Source organism: Felis catus, chromosome C1, assembly GCF_018350175.1.
Source record: "Felis catus isolate Fca126 chromosome C1, F.catus_Fca126_mat1.0, whole genome shotgun sequence".
NCBI classification, from domain to species: Eukaryota; Metazoa; Chordata; class Mammalia; order Carnivora; family Felidae; genus Felis; species Felis catus.
In genome coordinates this window covers 102,814,100-102,828,619 of record NC_058375.1, presented here as the reverse complement: position 1 = coordinate 102,828,619, position 14,520 = coordinate 102,814,100, and the positions used below count along the sequence as shown (strand labels likewise).

The window sequence follows — 14,520 nt, the reverse complement described above, 5'->3', positions numbered from 1 at the left end:
TGGAGCCACACAGTCCAAGAAGTTTATAAGTATAGCCAAGATAGGGATTTCTTCTGCTCTCATGGCCTATGCACCTAGACTGACCACCTCCAAGTAAGAAGCTCCATCCATTTACCACTGCACCTGACAAATATTAACATTTTCTATTTGTGCCATGACACAGGAAAGGTTGGGAACTACTTTAAACTACTTCTTATCACTGTTATTTTTATCTTGACTCCAACTTCGGTATCTGTGAAGCATAAATTAAACCTTACAGTCTGCTTTATTATTGGCCTAAGACTTATAAGAATATCTGGTAATTGCTTATGCTACTTGGGCACAGATATATTCTAGGGTTCTTTTAGGAAATATCTTTTTTAGAAAATTAAAAGTTGAACCGAAGAGGGGAGTTCCCTCTGAGGTAACCTTCAAGAGCAACAATATAGACGAATACAATTACTTTTATCATTGTAAGAGTTCTTCAATATTAAAACCACATTATGCACACCTGAAACTAATGTAACACTGTTAACTATACTGGAATTAAAATGACTAATAAATAAAAACAAAATTAACTGAGAAAAAAAACCCTACATTATATATTCTATATAGTTAGAAACCACTCAGTGGTGGGCAAAATTCTAATGGCCCTGATGATTCCCACCCGGTTATCCAGAGCTTTGTGTGATCCCTACCTCTTGAGTGCCAGTGACACCCGCAACTTGTTTCTAAGGAATAGAACATGGCAAAGATGATGGACTGTCACCACATAGTTACGCTATGTTATATGGCAAAAGTGAATGTATATTGCACATACAGTTAATTAAGGTTCCGACTCAGTTTATTTTCAGTTAACCAAAAGGGATGAAACTGTGGGCCTGACCTACTCAGGTGAGCCTCTTGAAAGAATGCATAGAGGTAGGAGAAGCAATAGACCCTCTATTTCTCCCCACTGCTGCCTGTGAAGTAGCAGGCTGCCACAACTTCTACAGCCACCCAGCAATAGATGCTTCCAACAACCTGAGGGAACCCAGAAGCAGACCCTTCCCTAAGTGAACCTCCAGATGAGAAAGCAGCCTGGCTATTGATTTCAGACCTTGATTTCAGACTTGTGAGACCCTGAGCAGAGAACCCAGCTGACCCACAGAAAGTGTGGGACAATGAATGCATGCTGTGTTAACTCACTAAATTTGTAGGAATTTGTTCCACAGCCGTAGATAACTAATACAGAAGCAAATACCTCAGGAAGCTCTGCCCACACCTCACCTGTACTTCCATGCTAGTTGGCTCCTCCAACAGATGTAGCAGTTGTTGTTTCTCCTGAGAGAGCTGTTCTACAAGCTTCTCCTGGGCAGCCAGGCTCTGACTCAGTTCTTCAATTCTTCTGGAGCAAAGAAAATGTAAGAACAACAATGGTCATGGTGCTATTATTGCCTTTACTTTTCAGCCCACTCCAAAGACAGCATGATCCAGTCCAGTAGGTTTCTACCTTTTTGGGTCATTGAACTTGGATATTTTTCTTCAGAAAGTCATGTATTCTCTGCCCCAGTCCCTTCATGCATACATAAATGACATTCTGCTTACATTTCACCAGGTTCATGGACCTCCTGAAGCTGACCCATGGATCTATAGACCATAGGTGTGTGACTCTTGGAATAAGGGACCAGAAGTTGTGTTTCTGGTGGTTATTGTTCCATTCAAGAAACAATTCCTGGATAACCATTATGCAAACTCAATACACTCTACCAAATACCTGGGATATAAAGTTGGAAAATCCACAATCTCTGCTCTATAGAAACTTAAAATCTTTTGGTGTGTGTGTGTCAGGGGTTTGGGGAGTGGGGAGACACAGCCACATAAACAAATAACAGTAATGAGATGTAAGAAGAGGTACCAAAACAGAGGTATCTATTCTATAGTACTTTGAGTGCTGTCATGGAGCTGTAGGAAGAAAGATAAAGTGAGTTGTTGAACTTGGTTGAGTCTGGGGGAAGAGAGTTGGAAAACTGGACTGTTTTCCAGGTGTACAGGGAGGAGCTTGAATAAAGGAATGAAGGCATAGATATACAAGATACTTTATGGGGTGCCTGGGTGGGTCAGTCGGTTGGGCATCCAACTTCGGCTTAGGTCATGATCCTGTGGTCTGTGAGTTTGAGCCCCGCATCGGGCTCTGTACTGACAGCTCGGAGCCTGGAGCCTGCATTGGATTCTGTGTCTCCCACTCTCTCTGCCCTTCCCCATTCTTGCTCTGTCTCTCTCTCTCTCTTTCTCTCTCTGTCAAAAATAAATAAAACATTAAAAAAATTTTCTTTTAAAAAGATACAAGATACTTTAGGGGAAGAGTCACTGGAACAAAGGTTGGTGTCGGGGGAAGAGGCGAAGGCTAGAGAAGAAGCAGGAAATTCAGACCAGGATTTAAGTTATCAGACTGTGTGTGCTGTGCTGAAGCACACAAACCACAGGTTCAAGTCAACAGCTATTCCTCATCTGCCCTGTGCAAGGTAGATCTTGCTGTTTCTCTTAAGTCTTAGAGTACCAGACATACCTGTCCTTGGAAAACATGTGGCTACTAAATGAAATGTTTCCAATTGTCATTATTATCCCTGTGTAGGTGGAAAAGACAGTGATAGTACCTTGGGAGGCAAATATAGTTGGTAGAAAGGTGAGGGATACCAGAAAGTCAAGTAGGAAGCTCATAGACAAATTGTAAATTAACTTATACATTTTAAACTTTAAATTAATTATAAATTATAAATTAATTAAGAATGAGGACTGGCTAAAATTTGTGGATGAGAAAAAACTTTTGGGGGTGGGGCAGAGGGAAAGAGAATCTTTTTTTTTTCAAACATTTATTTATTTTTGAGAGACAGAGAGAGATCGAGCACAAGCAGGGGAGGAGCAGAGAGAGAGAAGGGAGACAGAATCCAAAGCAGGCTCCAGGCTCCGAGCTGCCAGCACAGAGCCCTATGTGGGGTTTGAACTCCTGGACCATGAGATCATGACCTGAGCCAAAGTCAGCCACTCAACCAACTGAGCCACCCAGGCGCCCCAGAGGGAAAGAGAATCTTAAGCACGTTCCACACGGAGTCTGATGCAGGGCTCAATCCCATGACCCTGGGATCACGACCTGAGCCAAAATCAAGAGTCATGCTCAACCGACTGAGCCACCTAGGTGGCCAGAGAAAGAACTTTAAAAACTTAAAAACATCATGTAAATGCAAGCTGTAATAGTAATTATGATGATGAATGTGGATTCCATATCAATTCCCCATAGAACATTGCTTTTTTTTTCTCAAGCCTCCAGCCTTACTTAACCGTTTGACCCTTGGTCTCTATAGATGATCTATTCTACTTTACAAAGTTGGTAAGGACATCTGATATAAACTCCCTAATTTATTGGTCACATGTGCATATGTTTTGTTTAACAAGTGTTTATTGGGCTATGGACATGAGACATGGGTCTCAGAGAATCTAGCAGGAAAGATCTGAAAGCAAATATACCACCACACTGGGAACTGTACAAAAAAGGATGTGTATGTAAAACAAGGCAACGATACAGAGACTTAATTCTGTTGTCACAAAAGCACTCACAGAAGTGACAACTGATACCTTAGTGAGTTTTGAAGAATGAACAGGAATTCACCAGGAAGGAAAAAGATGGCAAGGGTTTCCCACAGAAGGAAGAGCATGAGCAAAATTCTGGAGACCTGACATTGTATTGTTCGCTTCTGAAGGCAATGGGTGGATTCAGGGTTTAGAGTCAAGCAATGCCTGCAACCATGTGACACCATGTGACACAACTCTGTAAGTGCCAGGTGTCTTCATTTATAAAGTGTAGTAATCCCTACCTCCTGGAGTTGTTGGGAGAATTAAACAGCATTATAGTACTCAGCTCAGTTGTATAGTAAGAGTGCAACAAACATTAGCCATTATTATTAATAGTCTTGCATCAGCAAAGTGTGAAGGGGTCATGGTGGGGCATGATTCTGGGAGAAATCAGAGCTCATATCATAGAAGGCTTTGATGGCCATGATAAGGAGAATGGATCTTTTCTCCTGCAGGTGTTGGAAGAACATTTTATTTTGTTTTATTATCATTTTTAAAAGCTTATTTATTTACTTAGAGCGAGAGAAAGAGAGCAACCTGTCAGCATGGAGCCCGACTTAGGGCTCCCTCCCATGAATTGTGAGATCATGACTTGAGCCCAAATCAAGTGTCAGACAGACCCTTAACTGACTGAGCCACCCAGATGCTCCCTGGTGTCGGAAAGCATTTTAAATGGCTCTGCAATGACATGATCAGATTTGTGTCTCAAAAAGATCACATTAGTCATTGTGGGTACACTGTGGGTTTTTCACTTATTCAGTTAAAAACTACTAAAGGCTTTTTATGCCACCATAGTATCATGCATCTAAGAGGCTAAATTATGTGCCAGTGTGATATTGTTGAATTTTCCACTTCAAAACGTCTCTGAATGTTAATATCACAATGAAATAGCAAGGGGCAGGACTGGAGGTAAAGAAATCATTAGGGAGTTGCTGTACTAATCTAGGTATGGGTGACCTCAACAACTGCCCAATTACCTTTAGGAGAAAATTTAAGTTCCTTATGGCATATGAAGCCAGCACAATCTGACCCTATTCCCAGCTTACCTCTCACTAGTCTTTCCCAGACCCTCTGCTCTATCATGTAGAACTATTTGCTGGTCTTGATATATGCCCTTACCTGTGTCTCGCTTGCACAGTTTCTCCATCTGCACAGAATATTTCCCTTTCTCACCCACTTCCTATCTATTTCTTCGATCTCCTATTCATTCTTCAAGACCCAGCTCAGATTTCATCTCCTCCAGGAAACCTTCAATGGCACCTTGCTCTTTTTAGTCTGGAATAGATGACAATCCTCTATGTCTCCAGAGTATCGCATGCTACTTCTATCAGAAAACTTACTGAAATCATGTAACATGTGATATGCAAGTGATGAATCACTGGGTGATACTCCTGAAGCCAAGACTACAATGTATGTTAGTTAACTTGAGAACAAAATAGATAGATAGATAGATAGATAGATAGATAGATAGATAGACAGATAGAAAGAAAGAAAAAGGAAGGAAGGAAGGAAGGAAGGAAGGAAGGAAGGAAGGAAGGAAGGAAGAGAGAAAATCATGTAACACGTTTCTTGATGAGAAGACCTGGGTCGTTCATCTCTGTAACCTTAGTGGTGAGGCCAGTGTCTGGCAGGTGCTCAATAAGGGTGAAGAAGTGAATCCATGTCTCTTGTTTGCCACCATTTGACTACTGTTCTACTTATACCTACTAACAAGGTATAGAAATGAGTCCTGTTAATGGATACCATCGAAGACTCAACCCTAAAAAGAAAACCTTTGGTTGTGGAGGCAATAGTCTTGGAAATCATGAAGGTCTACTCTAAGACCTTAAAAGGGAGCGGTGCAGCTGGTATATTTTCCTATAACCTTGAGAACAGGTAAATGACAAGTGACAAATAGAGTATCAAAGGCACCTACTTGTCCCGCTCGACCAGGGCCTCAGTGTATTGGTCAGGATTGACCCGGTCAGCTGGTACATCTTCCCTGTCCTTGGTGACTCCCTTCAGTTTCTCCGAGAGCTCCAGGTTACACTCTTTCTCTGCTTCCACCAGAGCTGCCATCCGCGCAGCCTCATCCTTTGCTAGCCTGGATTCCTGCAAAAAGAATGAAAAGCTGAGAGGCTTTTACAAAGCCCCACCTAAGTTAGGAGCCCTAGACTGTGGACACTTGATGAGTTGGGAAGGAAAGTAGGGACAGAAAAGGTGAATGCCAGGAGGCAGAGCAGTAGGGCAAGAGGTGAAAGAGGCCCCGTGTGCATGGACTTTCGGAACTCCTGCTCACCTCCTGTAGAAGCTGGATCTTATTCTCCAGGAGCTCGTAAACATGCTCTGTCTCCTGCTGTCTCTCCTCAAACTGGCGCCGGAGCTCAGCTTCATTATGGCTGTTGAGATTCTCCACATCAGCCCTACAATCAAGGAGCATTAGCCAGTCAGAGCTAGTCATATAATTTAGCAAGTGGACCCGTTAAAAGTTGTTTCAATAATTCAGAGTCACACTGAAATGAAGCATTTTTCCCTCTGCAATTATTTGTGGAATTGCTCTTTCCAACTTTTCTGGTAATCTTTCAGAACTCTAATTTTTTGTTGCTTGTCAATCAGACTTTCTAGAGGCTTCATTATTGCTATTGCTTGACTTTCTAGAAGCTTCATTATTGCTATTGCTTCAAGAGGAGAATCTTTCATTTGGGAGGTGGGCAGTCATCAAATGGTTCAGAATTCAACATCCGTGTTCATTTGTCCTTGGTCTCTTCCATTTAGACTGTTCTCCCAGAGTGCTTTGCTAATTCTCTGCCGTTCTTGCTGTTTGAATTTAAAGTGTTCCTACCATTTAGGTCGCTGGGACGGAATATCCATTTAGGCAGCCATAGAAATGCTCTCCTCCTTTAGTCATTAACCCACAGTCTATCCTAAATCTGGCCTGCCGATCCAGAGTTCTATCTAGTTTTCCCATGGTCCCATGCAGAGAACAGACATTTAATCTGTGGAAGGTCAGGGTTCTGGCCCAGTTTTGCTTCTCTGATGTCCTCAGGAATGAATGTCCAGGCGCTAGCATGTAGGGGGTAAGGTGTCACCAGCTTATTTATAGCTAACAACAGCTGTCCTTGGATGTCTGAGGATTAACAATTTGGAGGCAGTATCAGGTGCTGAATGATCTTAATTCCGGTTTGGTTTTATTCCTGTTTTAAGCCATTTGTTGAGAACCATGGACCGTCTTCTTGTTCTCAGGGCAGAGAACAATATTAAGCCTTCACAGGTTCATGATAAATCAAAGCTGCTCCATCCAAGCCCAGGGGTACTTTAATATCTGGCTCAGAAGGTTGTGTCTATGAAGACCAAAGGGGACTTTCCCAAGGATTATAGGATTCTTTGGTTGATAACGGACACTACTCGGCACCACCCCAGAGGCTATATTTATCTTGAGTTCCCATTTTATTATACAGATTTGGGTAAGTCGAGGGTCTTGGTTGTACAAGGGACACAACTCAAGAAAACAGCCCAAGACCTGTAAATATGCAGACCTCAAGAATCATCAGTTTTTACCTTGACTTCATATTCCGTGACAAACGCAATAAACAACAGTTAACTACAATATCTTGAGAATGGAAGTTATACATTTTCTGAGTAACTCAGCAAGGACTGCCTGATTTAATAGGCGACAGCTGTTGTAAAGTCACATGGGCCTTGAACTTGAGGCCAGAAGATGTGGGCTCTGCCACTCAATTGAGAAGACTTTAACGTACCTTAGTTTTCTCGTTTCTAAAAATAGGGATAATGCCACCTAATTAAAAGTTGAACTGACATAAAACATTTTAAAAAACCATTACACAAATATAAAAATTTATTTCTCAATCATTGTATGTTTTCCAAGTCTATTAAGCTTACTTAATGCCTTAGTAAGTCTTTAGTAATACCAGCATCGTGTATATAATTGAGTCTAGTTTTGAGTATTCTCATCTTGCTGGACTGTCATCCTACATATCAAGAAGTACTGTAAAGATAAACAATGCCAGGTCAGATTGAATGTATACTAATTCCAGGATGGAATCTAAAAATTATTTTGAATAGAAATTTTAACAATACTTGTCATTTAAAACTAAGGGTTTTTTAATTATAAAAACTATAAATTATAAAAGTAACCATTTTGACAATACAAAAGTATATAAAGAATACAAAAGTATACAAAGAAAAAAAACAAGACCTCTCCCCATCAAAAACTCTAACCTCACTTCCTTGAAACAAGTAATGTTAAAGAGTCTGGGATATAACCCTCCAGTTTTTTTCTGTGTATAATCAAGCAAAGACAGGTAGACACAGAAGAGACTGCCTTTAACAAAGGGCCTTATGCCATAAACATCACCCAGTACTTTTCCCCCTTGCTTAGTCTATCAGGGACTCCCACCAAGAAAAGAATACAGAACTAAATCATTCTTTTAAATGACTGCATAATATTCCACAGTATGGTTATGTCAAAATGTCCTCAACCATTGCCCTGTTGATAGATGGCTGTTTCTAGTGTTTTTTTGCCATTTATAAATAATGATGCAGTAAAAATACTTCTACATTTATTCTTTCATTCTCATGCTTTTATTTATGAGGGATAGATTCCTTCTAGAGATTATCTGGTCAAAGGAAATGTGTATTTTTCACTTCATTGCCAGTGCCACATACCAAACATGTTGCCACAATTCAAACTTTCACGAGCAGTGTGTGAGAGTGTCCCATTCCCCCCAAATCTATGTCAGCCCTTGATGGTACTAGCAGATTATTGAAAAGGAAGTTTATAATCTTAGGCCTGGTGAATTTCCAATCTATGCAAGGCCTGTCAGATTGAGTAACAGAGAGAGCCAAAGGGAAAGAAAACACATTGTTTCAGTTCCTCAACTGGACACAGCATTCAAATGCCAGAGTTAAGGTGAAGGAATTTGACTTCAAATCTACTGTTCTCAGATTAATAAACCAGACTCTGAAAAGAACCAAGAGCTCAATTGGTTCAAACTGCAACTCACCATGTTTTATCTAGATGCTGTTTCTTGTCCTGGAGTTCTCGTTTCAGGCTCTCTACTTCAACCTTCAGCTCGATGTTCTGAAAAGCACACAGGCATTAATCATCATTAACTGCCACAGACCCTCTATCCTGGAACCAGGTTCCTACTTGAGTCCTGCCTTGGTTCACAGCTTCTCATTCTATCCCAGCTCTCTTCATGCCTCTTGACATAAAGGAGATTCAGATAGATCAGTATCCCAGTCAAGAATGGACTATACAGCTTCAGATTTCCCTGGAGCTACTCATCCGTTCTCCCAACCCATTCATTATTGTCCCTGGATGACGAACACCACCCAAGCCTGTTGGTTCTCTAAAGCGCTGGACAACGGCATGTATATTAAAATAATTTTTTCTTGGTGGGCCTGGTTGGCTCAGTTGGTAGATCACATAACTTGCAACCTCAGGGTCATGAGTTCAAGCCCCAAGTTGGGCGTGGAGTCTACTTTAAAATAATAATAATAATAATATAATTTTTTTATTATGTAAAAAATGTCAAATTGCTATATATAGAATTATATTTAAATATAACTGGGGATTTAATTTTTAAAGAAATCATGTTGTGGGGTGCCTGGGTGGCTCAGTGGTTAAGCATCCAACTCTTGGTTTCGGCTCAGGTCATGATCTCACGGTTTCGTGAGTTCAAGCCTCGCATCAGGCTCTGTGCTGACAGCATGGAGCCTGCTTGGGATTCTCTCTCTCCCCCTCTCTCTCTCTCTGCCCCTCCCCTACTTATTCTGTCTCTCTCAAAAATAAATAAACTTAAAAAAAAGAGAAATTATGTTGTGAACATTTTTGAAAACAACACCCTGCCTTTATTGTTACATTGGACTTCCATAAATTGCATTTGCTTAAGCTGAGAGGGGAATCGGATGGTAAATCTATGAAGGGGACAATTAATTTTTATTGAGGTGAAACAGCAACAAATTGTGACTTGACAGGCAGAAAAAGGAAATAAAAACATCCCAAGAGAGGTAAAGTATGAACAGAGATTTGGTGAAACGTCCATGGATTGTTCAGCTTCAGTGGCCTGGTGTCTGATGAGGAGTGGGAAAGGAGTATAGAAAATAGTTTGCAACTAGTTTGTGAAAGCCATGCTAAGAAGACTGAACAGTAGTCAGTAGAGAACAAGAACTCATCAGGGAGCTTTAGGCAAAATATTGCCATGATCGGGTCTACCTGAGGAAGGAGTTTATAGTAGATGTAAAGAAGATGAATGAATCAGGAGGCAACTGCTCAGATTAGAGACAGGGACTGCCTGGCACCAAAGAAGCACAGGGAGAAAGACTCAAAAGGCATTTCCAAGGCAGAATCCATGAGGCTTTCCTGCTTTGGGAGAGACAGGAAGGAGCAGAGACAATGCCGAGATTTCTAGCACGTGGGTGATAATGCACACTAGTAACTAAAATAGGGAACAGTAAAAGAGGAGCAGGTGTGTAGGGGAACCTAAAGAGGGGTCTAAAAATACTAGTCAGAGATTTATTTTATTAAGGCTTAGAGCAGAGTACACAGAGATGAGTTAGTCCCTTCCCTGAATATATAGTATTAAGCAGGGAGAATTTTATCAATACTATGTGATGGACTTCATCAGATGCACCTCAGTTTTCCCACAGGTATACTGCGATTGCTTTCTTTTTTGATGAAGATAATAATGTCTATTCCACAGGGGACTTTGTGCAGATTCAATGGGATGAGGTACATAATGCATTTAGAATACCTAGAACTCTGCCTTGCACACAGCTGCTCAACTATCTTTGTCCCCCAGCTAACTAGTGCCAGTCAAGAGACCTCAGCCCCACCAGGAAAAGTATTTAAATCTGAAGGAAGGAAAAAATGGAATGTTAGCTACACTGGAATTAAAAGAAAAAGAAAAAAGACAAAATCTGGAGGATGCAAATTCTGTTGGCTCTATCTTTTCCAAATCCTAGATAAGAAAATGGAGTCAATACTTGAATTAATTTGGCCAAAGATTCCAGGCCCCTCATTTTAAAGATAAGGAAATTGAAACTCAAAGAGTTCCTCTAAGATAAAAACAATAATCAAATCCAGCACTCCATTTTTGCTCTAGCATTTCAGCCACAGATCAGTTCAGGAAGCACGACCAAGTTTTGCTTGATTTAGTAGAAGGTGGTAAATTACAGAATTAGGGAATGTGCCTAATGTATTAGGCAGTAAGTATAGTGGTTAAGAGCACAGGCTTTGAAGGTGATGAGGGCTTGGCAAGTCACATGCCCTCTCTAAAAGCCTCAACCTCCTCATCTATCAAGGGCGGGTGGGGGAGATCATAAGGGCACCCAACTAATTAGGATGTTAAGAACATTAAGCGAAATAATGCACAAAATGTACACTGCACAATACATGGCATGCAGTAAGCATTCAGAAAATGTTAGCTATTATTAACCATCAAAACCAAAATTTGCCCTCTCTGACTAGGATAGCTGAAGTTCTCAACCAACCACATGTTGAACTAATATTATGTCATGGAAAGGAAAGAAAACTGTTACACCAAAGGTAGGATATCCCAGACACCTGCACACAAATACACACCCAATCTGAACAGTCTTCGCGTGAGCATTACCCTTCTGAGATAAGTAGAAAAGAGAAAGGAAAGGAGGGAAAGGAAGAAAAGAATAAAGAGGAAAGACAAAAAACAGAACTACCTTCCTTAGGCTTCAGCATTACGTCTACTCAAGTCGACAATGAAGTTTATGAGGCTCATAAGGAACTGCTAAAATAGTTTCATCTCCACCAAATTAGGTCCTAAATCTTATGATCAGTGATTCCAGTGGATCAAAGCACTTTCATGGGTGTCACAAAATCGACCATGTGGAAATGCAAGTGCAGGCCAATTTCCAGCATTACGACGGTCCAACCCCTCTTCTGTAACCTCTTTCTGCAGAAAACATCCCTGTGTACTAAATCAGATTTATCCATTCTCCACTAGTAAATATTCATATGTAAATTGTCAAATTCTAAGTACAGCTGGAGTGGATCCCAAATTAACTGCATCTGCTTATTTTACCACCAAATCTTGCCAGCTCTTTTGTCAAGATAACTGAAGAAATTTTTGTATTCAAGAAAGAAAGGGGTGGCTGAGGTGGGGGGTGGGTGGAAGAGAGAGCCTCTTTTTTTTTTTTTTTTACATGTCCCCAGAGGAGTATTCCCCCATCTAATTCAAGGGAAAGTTTCAGTGATGAAGCTAAAATTAAATGATTAGAGACAGAACTACAATAAACTTTCGTTATAATGAAACCCATATTACCTACAGCTTGAGAATTGGGCTAATGATGAGTTTATAGATTAACAGTGTTTAATCAGACTTCTCTGTGTAGGAAGCTTGTTTTGTTTCGGGAAAAATCACTTGACCAGAGTCCGAACAGCAAGTGTTAAACACAGGATTCTCAAGTCATTTCCACCCTGGTGTTTATTGCAAAGTTCAACACACAACTGGGTAAAAAGCAACCAGCAGTAACCAGTTACCTGACTCTTCTCTCTTTAATTTTAATTCTACAAATTGTTCCACTGCTCATAGAACCCCGAAAGTGACTATCCCTTCTAAAAACAAGATTTTCAACTTCTTGCCCCAATAGAAGCTACAGCAGAGTGAATTCTAAAATGTTATTTACAAATGAGAAATGGTTTTTTGCCTGACCAATTTAAAAAAATCTTAATGCAAAATGTTATCAATCCTTTCAGAGTTAGAGTAGTAGCATTATTACCAAATATATTAACTAGGTTAATAGTTTGTACACTATCTCCCACCAGTATTCCACAAGTCACTTTTAGAAGTGGGGAAGGGAGAAGTTTAAATTGAAAAAGTGGGGTGACAGCCAGGCAGTGTTAATGGATCTGCCCTGACTCCTGTAGACCCTTCTCCTCCACACTTAACACACTCTTAGTGTGGAAATGGACTTTAAAGTTCTCTTGGGGAATAATGAAGATGTTCAACATGTATTTCTTATACTTAGTATGCCTGCAATCCAGTTGAGAAGAGAAGAGCTTTTAATATTAATTAATTTAAATTCTAAAGGTATTTGCTAGGGAGGTGGGTGGGAGATGGGCTAGATGGGTGATGGTTATTAAAGAGGGCACTGATGGGGTGCCTGAGTGGCTCAGTTGGCTGAGCCTCTGACTTTGACTCAGGTCATGATCTCATGGTTAATGAGTTCGAGTCCCATGTCGGGCTCTGTGCTGACAGCTCAGAGCCTGGAGCCTGCTTTGGATTCTGTGTCTCCCTTTCTTTCTGCCCTACCCCGTTCGCACTCTATGTGTCTCAAAAATAAATAAATATTAAAAAAAAAAAAAGAAAGCACTGAGTGTTGTATGTAAGTGCTGAAATTACTGAATTCCATTCCTAAAACCAATATTGTACTGTATATTGGCTAACTGAAATTTATAAAAATAAATAAGCAAATAAATAAAGGTATTTTCTAAAAATACTAAAATACTAAAGGTGACCAGTGATGAGGAAGTTCAGATACGGCCTAACCCAGGGAAACTTCATGGGTGAGTAACATATACAAGGGTGAAGGTCATTGTAGATGAGGAAATATGACAGTAAGATAGAAACTGCTATATAATCCAAATGTACAAGTGCCACTCAGTAGCTGACTTATTTCAAACATAAATATTTGATAGAGCAAAATTCTAGAATAATTAAAAAATTTCCATCAATTGATGAATAGATAAACAAAATGTGGTATACCCATACAGTAGAATGTTACTTGGCCATAAAAAGGAATGGTGCATGCTACAACATGGATGAACCTTGAAAACAATATGCTAAGTGAAAGAAGTCAGTCACAAAGAACATAACTCTGTTTACATGAAATGCCCAGAAAAGGCAAAACCACAGAGAAATAAAGAAGACTGGTGGAGGGTAGTAGACTGGGGGGAAGGGAGGAAGGGGAAAGGGGAGACAGGGGCATTGGGGAGTGATGGTTAATGAGTTGCAGTTTTTTCTTGAGTGATGAAAATATTCTAAAATTGATTGCTATGATATTTGCACAACTCTGAATAGTATAGAAACATTGATGTGTAATTGAATTGTATACACTTTAAATAGGTGAGTTGTAATGGTATGTGAATTTTATCTCTATTAAATTGTTATAAAAATGTTTCAAAAAGTCCTAGGAATTTATAATAGTTATAATTAAATGATAACCATTGCAAATAGCTTATTGCACACGCACTTAGAACAGTATCTAGCATATAGAAACATCATTACTATATCTAAATTACAAAGCAAAACTACACGATCTCCAAGCTTCTCTAACAAAGATTAGCACTGGGTATTTCAAAATCTCTTTGTAATCTCTCCCTTTCCCATGGTTACCACCCCGTGAGGTATTCCTTCCTTCTCATTGGGATCAGAGCAAATAGTCTCATTACTGGTCTCCCCAACCTCAGCCTCTCCACCATTTAAATTTTTCCTAAAGCATATTTCTCATTAGTTTACTCCCTTTACTAAAAAAAACTTTTAATGGTTTGTAACCACACAGCAATTAAATTTTATACAACTGAGCCTGATAACGGAATCCACTCAAAATCTGACCTTAACCTACCTATTCATCTTCTCCTATCACACTCCACCAGCCTGACTGGATCTCTTGTGCATGTCCTATGCGTTCTCATTGCCCTGTCACTGTCCCTCTTTCAGCTTCATCCTTAAATGCCATCTCCCTTGTAAAGCCTTACTTTACCCCCCATTAGAAGTCATTTCATTATTTTTTTTTAATTTATTTATTTTGAGATAAAGAGAGAGTGTGTGTGAGAGTGAGGGAGAGGAACAGAGAGAAGGGGAGAGACAGGATCCCAAGCAGGCTCCACACTGTCAGTGCAGAGCCCCACCCAGGACTCAATCTCCCAACCCTGGGATCACGACCTGAGCCGAA

General features: G+C 40.2%; 1 protein-coding gene across 20 annotated transcripts in view; it reads right to left on the bottom strand.

Annotated features, from left to right (window-relative positions):
• LOC101093537 (phosphodiesterase 4D interacting protein) overlaps positions 1 to 14,520 on the bottom strand; it is a 220,093-nt gene that overhangs the window by 99,922 nt on the left and 105,651 nt on the right. For 19 of the 20 annotated variants that reach the window (XM_023259046.2, XM_023259051.2, XM_023259048.2 and 16 more), the window contains 4 exons: positions 8,592 to 8,668; positions 5,867 to 5,990; positions 5,504 to 5,679; positions 1,249 to 1,366 (listed from right to left, as the gene is read on the bottom strand). In XM_023259046.2, the coding sequence (XP_023114814.2) occupies positions 1,249 to 1,366; positions 5,504 to 5,679; positions 5,867 to 5,990; positions 8,592 to 8,668 (495 nt within the window). The remainder of the gene's footprint in view (positions 1 to 1,248; positions 1,367 to 5,503; positions 5,680 to 5,866; positions 5,991 to 8,591; positions 8,669 to 14,520) is intronic. The other variant, XM_045033367.1, reaches the window with a different exon arrangement.